Here is a 14215-nt window from a genome sequence, read left to right on the forward strand (position 1 = left end):
TTTCACACCGTTTTTATTAGAAAACAAATTGTTAAATGCTTAAAGTACACAAAATGTCAGAAATCTGCACCGTCATGAACACAAATTTAAAGCTAATTTTTCGTGATTTGTTGATTAACCCTCCGAGGTCTAAATCCCACGTTGTGCACATCAACATCACACATTTGTACAAATAAAGTTTATAACAAAGACCTGTTCAATATTAAGCTCTGGAAACAGCTTGTTGTTTTGTTGCCATAGCGATGCCTCCAGGGAAAAATTAGGGAGCAGAGCAAGAATGAGAGCATATTAGTGGATATATGCTTGATAACTTTGCCTAACAACCATAAAGAAATGTTTTATATTTTGTGTGTGTGTCCTCATTCTTGAGCTTTAATCCTGCATGAAGGCCGAGATGAATCTCTTAGAGTAGAACTTTACAGGAACTATCAGAATAAATGAAAATAATAACACTTTGACTGCTTTAGTCTTTTAGATTCACTTCTGTCTGTTTTGTTTTGTCTCCATTTAAAAGATATCAAACTCTGAGCAAATGTAAAAAGAATCTCTGCACATTCCACAGTCTTTGCTGCTAAAGTGACATCACAGCATTTAAGCATGTTTTGAATGAAAACATCAGCATATGAACACAAAACTGAAGAGACACTGCAACCGTATGAAAGCAGACCACTATTTAGTGACATTTCGACGTTTCCCTGAGGATTAACTGCTCTGTAATTTACCAAGAACTCAAGTAAGCTCAAATTTCACTTTATAAACTTAAGAGCATTTACTTAAATATATAAATGCCTGATTTTCCTGCCTGCCAGGACAGTATTTATGTACTTTACATTGTGCAAGACTAGACTATATTTTCCATCATAGAGAGGATGATGTGGATCTATTATTCAGGAAAACAAATGTACATAAATGAGAAAATGTTCTTAATCATATCTCAGAGTGACAGAAGCTCTTTTTAACACGATTATTTCTGAGACTATTTTGTTCATTTAGGAAAATAGAGAAGACTTAAGTCTTGTTCTCAAACAAACTATTAGAATTTCTGAGAACCTGAGGCTGCGTCCACATTTCTGAAAGCGCAGCTTTGTCTCTGCATTTGGGCCTTTCTTCCACACCTAAACAGCAGATTGAGTCACTGAAAGGTGAGATTTTTAAAAACGACGTTTTTGTGTTTAGGTGTGGACGAGGAAAACGGACATTTACTCAGGTAATGTCAAAAGTGTGCGCCGCTGTTGACGCTGTGGCCACGTTAGTGTTTACATGAGATCAGTTTCTACAATGGCAGCTGTAGACAACATACTGTGTCTGTTCATCTTAGTATCTGCAGTTTTGACACACTTACATATACACACACAGTTACTGTGCCTCCATTTAGAAACACAGAGGCATCAGACGTGGCTTCTACATTCAACACAGACGCTCTCCCAACCCAAATCCTGACGTCGGTTTGGAATAAATGTCATTTTAAAAAAATGACATTTATGTATGCTGTAAGATTTGGCGTGTTCTTGACAGCGTTTCACTTTGTTTTTAGCGTTTAGATGTGGAAGGAGATGTTTTTTCAAAACTGCACATGTGGACTGGATTTCTTTTAAACGAAAAAGGAAAACGTGCGTTTTCAAACATAGGCGTGTACGTTCGGACGCAGCCTAAAGTCATCACAAAAAAAGCAAATTCTCTGAAGATTCTTAGTTGAGGTTTACTGATCATTGTTGTTTTGTGTTCCTTGTAGTCAAAATGAGTGCAAGTGGAGACGGACCACAAAATAACCAAAACGGTAAGCACATGTGCTCAGTCTAGAAATTGATGAAAAACTGATTTTCAGCAGATAGTTGTGGATGTTAATTAAAAGATTTAATGATCTTGCAGGCCAACAGGTTAACCCACAAAGGTTTGCAAATGGAGATCAGCAACCTGCTAATGAACCAGTTAATGGAGGCTTCGTGAACAATCTGTATCTCGCTCTCCGTGATATTCGTTGGTTTCTGCATGAGCTAATAGCTTCAGCACTGGGACAATATGATGACTTCTACGGTAGCGATGACGATGACGATGACAACAATGTCAACGCTCAAAATATTAATGTGAGGGACAATAATGCCAATGCTGACAACAATGAACAGCACCAGGATCGTAATGCTGTGGTTGTTGGTGGCATTGAAAATGAGGAGGCATTTGAAGACCGTGTAGATGTTCACCAGTACATCCCAGAAGAGGACCCTCAGCCAGGTGTTTCCAGGAGGAGGTCTAGAGAGCTGGATGAAGAAGATGTGGAACCAAACAAAAGAATCAGATGGAGCGATGATGACTCTGACTTCTTCTCTGCCTCTGACACTGATAGCGAGGGCTGTCCTCATGTTGGTAATATTGCCGATGAGGACATCAATCAGCAGGTAACAGAAGAAGCACCGCAGCCTGGTGGATCCACGAAAAGGTCCAGAGAGGAAGATGTTGACGAAGAAGGTCGTAATAGCAAAAAATCCAGGCTTGCAAACTCTGATTCGGGGACCAGCTCAACTGTGTGCGACCACTCTGAGAGCAGCAGTGATGGACTTTTTGAAGATGCGCACGAAGAGCTTGACAACCATGAAGCTGGAGGCTCGAGGAAGCGTTCCCGAGAGGACTTTGAGGAAGAAGAGGAATACTTGCCGGCATGCAAATTTCAGAGGTGTTCAAATGAGTCCAGCAGCAGCAGTGATGAAGACTAACACTATTTCGACAGGTTTCTTCAGTATCCTTTTAGTAGGCTATGGCCTACTCAGGTGACCCTGAATCCTCCATGCTGCAATAAGCTGGGCAAACACTGTGCGATTTCTTTCAGTCGCGTTATTCAGCTCCTGCTCAAACTGTACGCTTGACTCGCAGGGGTGAGAAGTTTGTGCCTCCATCGCTTGTGTCCCGGTCACACGCCGCACCGCTGTTCTACTCCGTCTCTTCGCTCTCATTTCTGCGTTTGCGCGTGCGCGGTGTGAGACGCTGTGGTGACACCCTCAGGACGACCCACAGGATTTCAAACAGGTTTGATTTTCTTACGATTTCTTACGACCAGCTCCCGATCATCAATCGGGAGCTGGTCGTGAGGTTTTAATCGCTTCTCGTTACCCCGTTACCCTCGTTATGTAGACGATGCACGACACACGATCAAGGCCAAACTCGGGACGACCTCCAAAACGGTCGCACGACTGAAAAATCGGCTCAAAATGGGCCAAAAATCGCACAGTGTATGCCCAGCATTAGGCTGCTGGGGGATTCCCATGATGCACTGGGTGCTTCTTCTTCACCCACTATGTTTAATAGACCTCTCTGCACTGAATGGTACTTGTTATTAACCTCTGGTTCTCTTCCACAGCATGTCTTTATCCTGTTTTCCTTGCCCCTCCCCAACCGGTCGCAGCAGATGGCCGCCCCTCCCTGAGCCTGGTTCTGCCGGAGGTTTCTTCCTGTTAAAAGGGAGTTTTTCCTTCCCACTGTCGCCAAAGTGCTTGCTCATAGGGGGTCATATGATTGTTGGGGCTTTCTTTGTAAGTATACCTTACAATATAAAGCGCCTTGAAGTGACTGTTGCTGTCATTTGGCGCTCTATAAATAAAATTGTAAAGCGCTTTGAGGGGTCCCGAAAAGTGCTATAAATGCATCATTATTATTATTATTATTAAAATTGAATTAAAAATTGAATAGATGTCACTGTGATGATTTCTTGCCTCCATAGAAAGCTTAGACCCAAATGCAGATTCAATGCACAGGGTTAAACTATTTATGAGACTTTGTTTAAAGAGAGGGAATGGAGAACGTGGCTCGAGCTAGGAGTGTCAGCAGAGAGCAGGAACCAGAGGAAAAGCTATCGAGAGACTGAACACCTGGCTCCTGATGGGAACAATCCAACGGGAATTCTGCAACAGAGGGAGAAGAAGTTGCTGGACGGGTAAGGGAGTTTGAGGGTAGGATGAGTATGTTGGCAGAGGAGACCTAAACACAGGGAAAACAAGGGGGAACACAGGGAAGCAGCATGCCAGAACTGGAGCAGAGGGGAAGCCTAGTTACCACTGGAGATGGCAGAACAAACTGGCGAGGAGTAGCAGGCAGCGCTGGTTTAAGAAGCCCTCCTGCTGATTGTTTGCAGATGAGGCCCAGGTGAGATGCTGGAAACTCCACCTCTGAAGTGTGGACACAGTATCCCGATTCCAAGTGGAAAAGCCCCTCAGACACTTCCATGGTGCATGACAAGAAGGATGAGGAAGCATTCATGGTCCATCCATCCGTCCGTCAGCGTAATGCCTAAAAGTTTATTCAGATGTAAATATATTACATTTTTAAATAAAGATCGTCACTGTTTTTAATGACGCTGCATTTCATTCTTGTGTCTCTATTGGACAGTGTTGTAGAAGTCACAGAAGACAGGAATCAGTTCCAGCTTGGCCTGACGTTTGATCACTAGTGATGTGTGATACCACTGATTTCCTTTCCGATCCGATACCAAGTAAAATTCAGGGTGGTATCGATGATGCTGATCCGATACTTTGTACAAAAACTTTACTCTTTTATTGTATCTCAAATTATAGCGTCATAATCATTACAGGACATCAGATTACTTGTTCTTATCACGTAATAATGCAGAGTTCATCATATAGAAATACAAACCTGAAGTTGTGCACTATGTGAACACCTTGCCTGCCTGCAGCACTAAAGGACTCCCTGAGAGACGTCTGTCTCACCCTAGCAGCACCCGTCCTTCTCCTCCTCTTCAGTTCGCCTCAACGTAAGCTCGTCATATTCTGTGATATGATTTACTCTGAGGTGTTTGACGAGGTTAGTGGTGTTGCCACAACACCTCACTTTCTTGCCACATGTATCGCAAACCACGTCTCGGCTGTTTGTGGATGTAAAATACGTGCGCACATGACTCCAGTTACGCTCAGCCATTGTTGTGAGTGCGCGCGCCACAGGCTGCCACACATTTATACAGCCGTGTTTCACACATGACTATAAAAGGCGGAAGAGGGAGTAGTTCTTTCCAATGTAGACAATCTGAATGATAGTTTCTTTCCACTGTGTTCCTGTTAATGAAAAACTACAATTTCACCCAAAATGATTAAAATATCAATATTTTAATGTGGAAACCTGTTTCCACATCTGGACTTTCTGTTGCTGCCCACGCAGGTGAAACTTTCTTTGAAGTGGCTTATTGAAGTTGTAATTGATAATCAATTCCCACACAATGTGAGAATCCAATCAATTTGTTTATCAGGGGAAAGGTGTGATTTTTTTAGGACACTGGAGCCTAACATTAACCAGTTTAATCTTAGCTTATTTCCATAAGAAGAAAAACATACTGAGAAAGAGATCACCAAAATATACATGTACAAATGTGAAATGGTCAAATGTAGTGTGAAAGAGCTATTTGACATCTTTAAATTCAAAGTAATGTATAAATCCACTTACATAAAACATGAAAAGGCGCAGCAGCGATGCCCATCTCAGCCAGTGTATGATGGTGGGGCAAGATGGCAGCTTCCACAACATGACGCCAGCTCCTATGTATTTTTAGTAGATAAATGATACGTTTATGTATCAATTTGTTGGAAGATGTAATTACACCTTAATTATGTAATTAGAAGCAAAAATGATTTTTTTTTAAATCAAATCACCTCAAAAAATTACTGTACTTACTTTCTAAATCATTCTTTACCTCTAAAAGGGGCGGCTGTGGCTCAGGAGGTGGAGCAGGTCATCTACTAATCAGATGGTTTTTGGGTCGATCCCTGGCTGCTCCAGACTGCATGCTAACTGTCCTTGGGCAAGACATTAACCCCAAGTCACTCTCTGATGCATTCATCAGAGTATGAATGTGTGTGAATGTTAGATAGAAAGCACAGAAAAAGGGCTTCTATGAACAGGTGTGAATGAGGCAACCTGTATAGAGCGCTTTGAATGTTCAGGTAGAGTAGAAAAGCACTGTAAAAATGTCTGTGTTGATTTCTTTTGGACCTCAAACATTACTCACCTTGTTGCAGGTTTCTTTATTAATGCTGAAAACCCAGAATGGAAACTGACCTTACTGCTTCCTTCCTTTCCAAACTATTGCGGCTCCTCCAACCAACAGCCGCGGCAGGCTAAACATGAGGACACAGATGACGCGCAACAGTAAACACATGAGATACACCTCTGTACTATTTGCTACTTTTATTCCACATACAAGTGTCCACTATACAAATCGGCACACGGGCTCAAACCATTAAACAAATGCACAGACTGCACAAATAACTGCACCATTTACTATGCCAAATTTCAACATAGGCCTATTGCATAACTTAGTGAATAAGTATACATAAACCATCAAGTTGCAGTCAAAAAGTGCATCAAAATGATTCAAGCTGCGCTCAAGCTGCAGTCAACAGAAGGTTTTGCCTCATGCTCACCCTACCTTTCTGCTCATTAACATCAGGTGCCGTGAACAGGTGAGTGCAACCACATTTATCACCTAACACACCCATGAGTCACGCCCCACACCCGTGTACCAATACAGTGAGTGCATTTAAACTATTCTGCCCTCACTAGGGTGTGAAGCTGGTTTCTAGCTTGGCAGATAGCTAACAGGTCCACAATAAACATCCAGGAGTCAGCGGATACGTTTTAGATGTTTACTGTTGAAGCACTGTAAAACTGGTACAGAAACAAAAATAAAATTGCATTTTCTTTACAACATCAAACATTAAGCCATGCACTACAATGTATATAACACATAAACACAAACTTATCCAAACCCTTTCACTGGTTATTAGGCCCACGCATTTAGCGATTAGCTTAATGCTAACATTACATGGGAAATCCCATAGACGGGCTAACGTGTTAGCATCGCGGCCGTTTTTCCTCACAAAAGAAAGTTTTCCACACAAACCTCTAAACTGCTACACAAAACTATCGCGGGAAAGCTTACAAAACAGATAGCAACTACTTACAGGCATGTGCTCTCTCAGGCTCAGCAAGAAAAAGTGAACAAAAAGTGGAACAGACAACAGTTTGGCTATCCGGTTGTTCAGTCTGACGTCACTAGCCGTGTCTGGGTCTAAACTCCGCTGCAGGTCCATATATCAAACGATCACTGTGGCATTACTGAGAGTTGAAAAACTGTCTAAAGTCTTTCATCTTTAATAAAATGATCAGCGTTCTGCTCTACCAGGTGTAACAATTGAGTTTAACATCCAGGCATCCATGAAAACAGAATTTATGATATTTAACGGAGTTAGAAGGAAGTTAGCTCGCTAGCTTCTATCTAAATACAATATAGCAGTGGCGGCTCCTGAAAAAAATCTCAGGGGGGGCAATTTTTATGATATCGACTAAAATGACCCATTTAACCCTTTAAGACCTACCATAGAACCAAGTTCGCCAGAGCTTATATTATATTTTTACATGCTGTGGAGCCATTTTTGGGAGCATTTCAAGTTGCTATACATCAATACAACCATTATAGCCCAAACTTTAATAATATGTCTGCATTAGGTGCATAGTAATTACATAAATTGCAAAAAAGTGCAATAAACTACAAAAAAATTGAAAATCGTTTTTGTTTTTTTAACATACATTTCTAGTTAGAGAAATTTAAGAGGCTTATCCCTCAAAACTGTAAATACAAAAAAGTTACACAAACTAGTTTCCCACCACAGGAAATTTATTTTGAGTGTCTTCATAGTTTTATTTTTGAAATACACCAATTTTTATATACTGCAGGAAAAACAAAAATAAATATTATAGTGCAAATTTGCAAAATAACAGCATATGCATCAAAATAAACTATTTCCAGCAGTGCAATATGAGTCTTAAGCATCCCAGAAACGACACAGAAAGTCATAAAGTCAAACATAACTTTTTAAAACACATAACAAGTAAAACACAAGCTCATAAGGCCTCGATCGTAAAAAACTACATTTCCGCAAAATGACGTCACTTCCGGTTTCGGGCAGGTCATGCGGTCATGTGATAGTTCGCGCTGATGGACGTAGGAAGTGTTACAAACAGCTGATGGATCGGCGAAGCGTGTTTCTGGAATATCATGTTTTTGTTGCTGCAAGTGATTTTTATGCAGTTTTTGCAAAGCTATATGTGGAAGGAAACTGTGACCTAGGACAAGCTGATGGCATAAGATGTAAGTACAACTCCTCCAGTTTCATATGCAAAACAAATTATTGCGCTAGCTTACTTGGTTGCAGAGCTACCGGGATTTAAAAATAGTTACGCAAAACAGAGCGTGCCCGCTCAGATCGGCTGTAAAGGGTTAATGAGTACATCAAACAACACAATTTTAATTTAAATTTAAAATGAACAACCATATTCTGGCCATTTGTATAGATTTGTAAAAATGAACAACCATATTCTGGCCATTTGTATAGATTTATAAAAATGAACATGAACAGATTTTTTTTTTTTTTTTTTGAATGAATGAAAAATAACTATTGAAAACAACAACTGTAAACTGATTGGGGGGGTGGGCTAAATGCGTCCCCGCATTGCTAGCTCAAAAGCACCACAAAACTTAATACAATCGATGATTTTAGATAAAATATGACGGTTTTTATCTACCTCTTCGTTGTGCCTTCTTAAAGCAATCCGATGTCCATCATCTAGCTGCGCCGCTATGCTAGTTTTCCCTAGCACAGCTAGCTTTACACTGTTGTCCATATGAACTCGTGAGCTTTCATGTTTCTTGATTCGTTCGGAGAGGTGCTTTAAGTCGGTTTGTCCAGATTGTGTCCACGTCAAATCACACTTGTCACTTTTGAACAGTATGCACGGGAAACAAAAAAGTGCATTAGCTGTTCCACAGCCTGTCAGCCACGACTTGCGCTGGAACCAACTCCGACAAAAAGTCCTGTTGTATGCTTTTGACTTCTCCTTCGTTGCCTGGGTTAGTTGAATTTCGGGCTTGTCAGGTCCCAACTCTTTAACTTGCAGTTTTTCTGCCATTGTCCTTCTGGCAAAAGGGTAGGTTAGAAGCAATCTAACCGAATTTGGGGGAGGCTGTGCCTCAACCGTTAACAATACCGCTGCCATCGTCTCTCTCTGACCTTATAGCTCACTTAGGCTACTGACTGAGGTAAAATTCTAGAACAGCAAATCTTCGCGCGTTTTCTGCAGGGGCGCAATTTTAAGCGCCCCCAAACCATTTAATTCAGCGACGCTGATAGGTCAAATATTTATTATTTTCCCCTGGCAACCATTTAATGATAGGCTATTTCGCTGCATATCAAGGGCGCTTTGACGAGCGCCCCAGAAGAAGAAAAACACCGTTTGTTGGTTGAACTTTAATGAGTCAGCTGGTGAAAATGTTAAAATACGCCTGGCTGTATATGGGCACACACATAGTAAAACTATCATTGATGAATTTTTTAAAAATATATATTTTTACTCCTCCACATTTGGGGGGGCGGAGCCCGAGCGCCCCCTATGGGCCAGCCGCCACTGCAATATAGCATGTCCTGACTGCGGGGTTTGGAAACAAATTAAAACGTACAGCTCTGTTATCACTTATCAGAAAATGTTTGGCCCAATTAATTTTGAAAGTGTTATTTAAAGTAGAAAAGTCTAAGACGTTAAGCCCACCTGATTCGTACTTATTCATCACAACAGTTTTTCTAATATAATGCGTACGGTTTTTCCATATAAAATTAAAGAGCATACGGTCAATATCTTTACTAATTTTCTTATCCAGGTGTAAGGAGAGAGCAGCATATGTTCATCGGGATATCCCTTCAGCTTTAGTAAGTAACACTCTACCTTTCAAAGACAAGTCCCTTTGCAGCCACTGCTTGAACTTTTTTAGGGTTTTAGCTTAACAATGCTCGCAATGCAATGATGCAAGTATTCAAGTATTCAAGTAACAGTAATCATCACATAAAAAAAGCACATGTAACAGATTACGTCCATCGTTTTTAAGCAAGAAAAAAACAAACAAACTGAAAATATTGACAAAATGTGGCAATGAAGTAGATGCAGAATAAACGAGCCGTGTTCCTGTACACTCTGTCATGTAACGGTGTGTGGCAGGCAGGAAAATAGGACCCAAACACAAACTCACAGGAAAACAGGACTGAACTCAAAATGCAGCTTTATTGCTGACAGGTGACAAACGATAACAGTGATGCAAAACTAAACTGGGAAGCGCTAATTGTAACACATACCAGAAGACACGGGGAGAATCACACACAGCATGAGGGACGACACGACACTGACTCAGAGAAACACAGGGTTTAAATACACTGGGAAGTAACGAGGGGAATGAGACACAGAAGGAGGGCACAGCTGGGAGAAATCAGGACTGACGAGACAAGCAAAGCAGGACACATTTACATAAGACACGGACCTACAAAGTAAAACAGGAAGGATCACACAGAGACGCGAACTTGACACAGTGGAGACAGCAACTAAGAAACACAGAGACATAAACCATAAGGCAGAGGACTCTAAGAACAGAGGGGACACAGAGAAACATGAAGGGCAAGGGATCGAAACTAGAAACCATAGAATAAATCACACACATAAGTACAATAACACAAAAACCACAAAGAACTAAAAACACCGTGACACACACCTGTTCACCTGCACGCGAACACAAATATCTCATCAGCTGATCACAGAGACGCAGGTCTGTGCATTTAGGCACGGTTAAGATGGCACGCTGAAGTTCAAACCAAGCATCAGGATGAGGACGTATTTCAGAAGCTGATGGAAAATAGGAAGAAAAGAGTAACTCAGCACTTGTTACAACAAAGGTGTGCAGACGTCCAGATGTTAAACCCTGAAGCAGATGAGTTCAGCAGCAGAGGCCAAACTCAGTGTTACTCCTGTCACGTAACTTTCCAGTTTATTCAGAAGCATGCGTTATATTTCACAAAACGAGAAACTGGGTTATGTGTAAAATGTGAATTACAAAGAATTTTATAACTGTAATTTAATCTCTGTGTAAACAGCTGTCAGTAAAGTGCACTGGATGTTACAACACGGAGGGAGAGAGTTTATTTTCCATAGGTAATAAACTTTGTTGTCATTTGATTCACAGTGAGAGCAGGTGTGTGATTCCAACACAAAGGTCAGAGTTACTCAATACATTACCCAACTTTAGAATCTTAATATATTTAACAAAGCTTATCGTGAGTTAAAGGATCATTTTCACCCTAAAACAAAGAAAAAAGTCATTTTCAGAGCCTTCAAAGTTTCATTTGAGATACATTTCAGGTCACGTGTTAGCAAACAGACAGTGTTCAGGTATTAAACACAGCACCTCGTGCACGTTTGTAACCATGGGATCCACACATTCAGCAACACAGTAGTGTTATTACTGTTTTGGGTGGGGGCAGCTATAGATTAGAATCACGTGTGACCTCATGCTGCTGATGGATGCGTTGCAGTCACATGATCCAATCATGCTGTGGAGCAATGAAGTCAGGTGGGTGCAGGAAAATGTCTAGACCGGATTTGTTTGCACTATAAAGCAGCTCAGGATAACGTTGCCACTGGGCCACACTGGCCCTGTTTATCTGTGGGGAATCGTGCACGGGTTCACGTGTGAGTGACTACACCTACAGCACCTACAGCGCAGCGTCATTTTGTAAATAAAGGCGCGTTTTCTTTGATTTGCGGTTGTCTCGAGTGCATGCTTCCACAGCCGTCACACATACTGCTGTCATATTAAGAAAATGTTTGCGACGTCGAAAATAGCGACGGCCATCTGGGACTTTCTAGTGGACGACTTCATGGCTGCGCCTTCACCTGGAGACTGGCGCTCCATCACAGAGGGATTCCAGGAGCGCTGGAACTTCCCTCTGTGCTGTGCAGCTCTGGATGGGAAGCACGTCCAGACAAAGGCACCCCATATATCATATAGGAGACACACACTTTGATATACACTAAATATTTATTGCATATACAGGAAAATAATGTCTATTAACAAGGTTGCCCAAACTTTTGCATCCCACTGTATCAGTATATTTTGTCATTAGTATAATATGAAATAACTTCTACATGTGTCAAGTCGTGTGCCAACATTTGCTGTGTAGTAGAACTGAGACATCAGTCATTATAAAAATTTATTTGAAATAATATTAAAATTCTCAAACAGAAAAACATTAAACATAAATATATAAAATATAAGGATTTACAGAGAGACAGGAATAAAAAGGACCAGCTGCTCTCCAGAGCAGGAACAAGGCTGAGGAGGAAATGCTCCATTGGAGACTGGTGTGGTCTCTTCAGGGACTCCAGGGTGGCCAGCTCCACCGCCGATGGACCGTCCTGGGACCCGTCCCTCATCTGCCTCGGAGCCGTCCTCCTCTGTGGGCCTGTAAAACAGCACAAAACACAAAGAAATGAGAAGGCTGCTACTAGATTTTAATTTCAACAGTGAAAAAAAACAAAAACAGGATATAATCAGATTGGTTGTAGATATTTAGTAAAGGTGATCACAAGGCAATCCCACCGACTAAAAAGGTATCAGTGCTTGCTGTACATACCTGTGGGTGCAGCAGCAGGAGCTCAGGGACTGGGGAGCCAGGAGAAGCAACAGGGGATGCTCTGCTGCAGAATCAGTTGGCTCTATCAATACAGTATTAAATGCTAACAGGTTGAATATGATCAGAGAAAGTATATACAGTGGTCCCTCCTTTATTGCAGCAGGGGTTCTCAGAATAACTAGCCCCTGGCCACGCACTTTATACACTGTTTTCCCCACACACATGAACATTGGTCACAGTTCTCACAATTGATTCTCAAAGTGCAAACCTTTGTAGATTGCAAAACGTAAAAGTATTATTATGCCGCGTTTTGTCTTCATCTGCCCGCCACTTTCGTGCGCCCTTTCCCCTCGCGGTGCAGGTGTCTATTTCCGAATGAGGCTCATAGTTATGGGTGTTTTTGTGCTGTTTTTTCTATTGGACGTGATGGTTATCAAAACCAAACATGATAAATTTGGCAAGCGCAGGAGACACGACACGGAGCAGATTTGTCAATCAGGCTGCAGAATGCAATGCTGTACGGTGCAAAAAAAAGAAAAGAAAAAGAAAATCAGCGGAAAAGCGAAGCAGTGACAGCGGGACCACTGTGTGCTGCTTATTAATAAAGAAAATATATTCCTATATGACAACATGCATGAAAGCAGAACGGTATTTGTACGTCAGTGGGAAAATAGCGGTGGCTTGCTAGCTTTTGTGCGGCTTCCCCGGGTCAGCGAAAACTTAAGAGAAAACTTAAGAGAAATGAATGAACCAGGTTGCCCTTCACATATCTTCCTCCAAGCTCGGTCCTTTATATTCCTGTCTCGGTCCAGAAAGCAGCTGGTGTCGTACAGCTCCAGGTTGTTTGCTACGGCGTTGATTAGCCTTCCTTCCATTGAAGAATGAAGGGGTTTGGCTGGATCTGCCCCTTTGACCTAGGTCACAGCCACGTCACCAGGCTCCTGATTGGTTGTCGCGGCACGATTTGACGCTGGAGTTCAGATTTTTCCAACTCCAGGTAGACGCGTAACGCACGTATGCACAAAATGCAACACAAAAAGTCACGCACGTGGTTTTATTCGCGAGTCAAACGCTCCAAACGCGCTAGACTGACGCGCGTTTCAGGCGTTTTGGCGACACAAATCTGCTTCCGAATTTTCGCGGGAGCCGCAATCGCGGGTCATCGCGCTTTTCCATTGACTTTACATGTAAACCTGACGCTCTGTTCGCGTCTATCGCGTTCGGTGTGAACACACCGTAAGAGCTTTTTATAGAATAAATTGCATGACTGCAGTGAGAAAGCAGTAACATCACAACAATGTCAGTAGGGAGTGGGGAGAGGGTTTTAGGAAAGATTCGAGTGCCCGGTCTTACAACTGCAGCACAGATCATAATAAAATTGCTATTTGCTTGGGTATTACCTTCATGAATGACATCCATATTACTAGGAAGCAAATTCTGCATCTTCAAGTTAGGATTTTAAGGGGGATAAGGGGCGGGGACACCAACTGATGTGCAACTTCTACTAAAGCTTTAGCATCATACTAATGATTCTTGACGCCAGCGAGGCTGACAAACTGCTGATACATACTTAGGTTTCTGAACATTGAACTTGTTGCTGCCTTTCATAGTGTGTAACTTGAAGGCCCTGAGTACTCTGAGTACTTTCTCTCACACTGAAAACACTGGGATGATCACATTATTTGAACATTACCTAATAAGACTGATTCAGC

The 14215-nt window shown here is 41.8% G+C and overlaps 1 protein-coding gene across 3 annotated transcripts; it reads left to right on the plus strand.

The window, feature by feature from the left end:
* On the plus strand, positions 1-3544 carry LOC113036553 (uncharacterized). 3 transcript variants are annotated; one of them, XM_080301209.1, is made up of 3 exons: positions 1-733; positions 1733-1777; positions 1870-3544. In XM_080301209.1, exons 2-3 carry the CDS (start codon positions 1738-1740, stop codon positions 2706-2708), a joined length of 879 nt encoding a protein of 292 aa, XP_080157335.1. In that variant the 5' UTR covers positions 1-733; positions 1733-1737; the 3' UTR covers positions 2709-3544. The 3 variants fall into 3 exon arrangements, with proteins under 3 accessions (XP_080157335.1, XP_080157342.1, XP_080157339.1); XM_080301216.1 differs by lacking the exon at positions 1-733 and adding an exon at positions 921-1207; XM_080301213.1 differs by lacking the exon at positions 1-733 and having other exon boundaries at positions 1622-1777.
* The last annotated feature ends 10671 nt before the right edge of the window (positions 3545-14215 follow it).

Source organism: Astatotilapia calliptera, chromosome 1, assembly GCF_964374335.1.
Source record: "Astatotilapia calliptera chromosome 1, fAstCal68.1, whole genome shotgun sequence".
NCBI lineage: Eukaryota > Metazoa > Chordata > Actinopteri > Cichliformes > Cichlidae > Astatotilapia > Astatotilapia calliptera.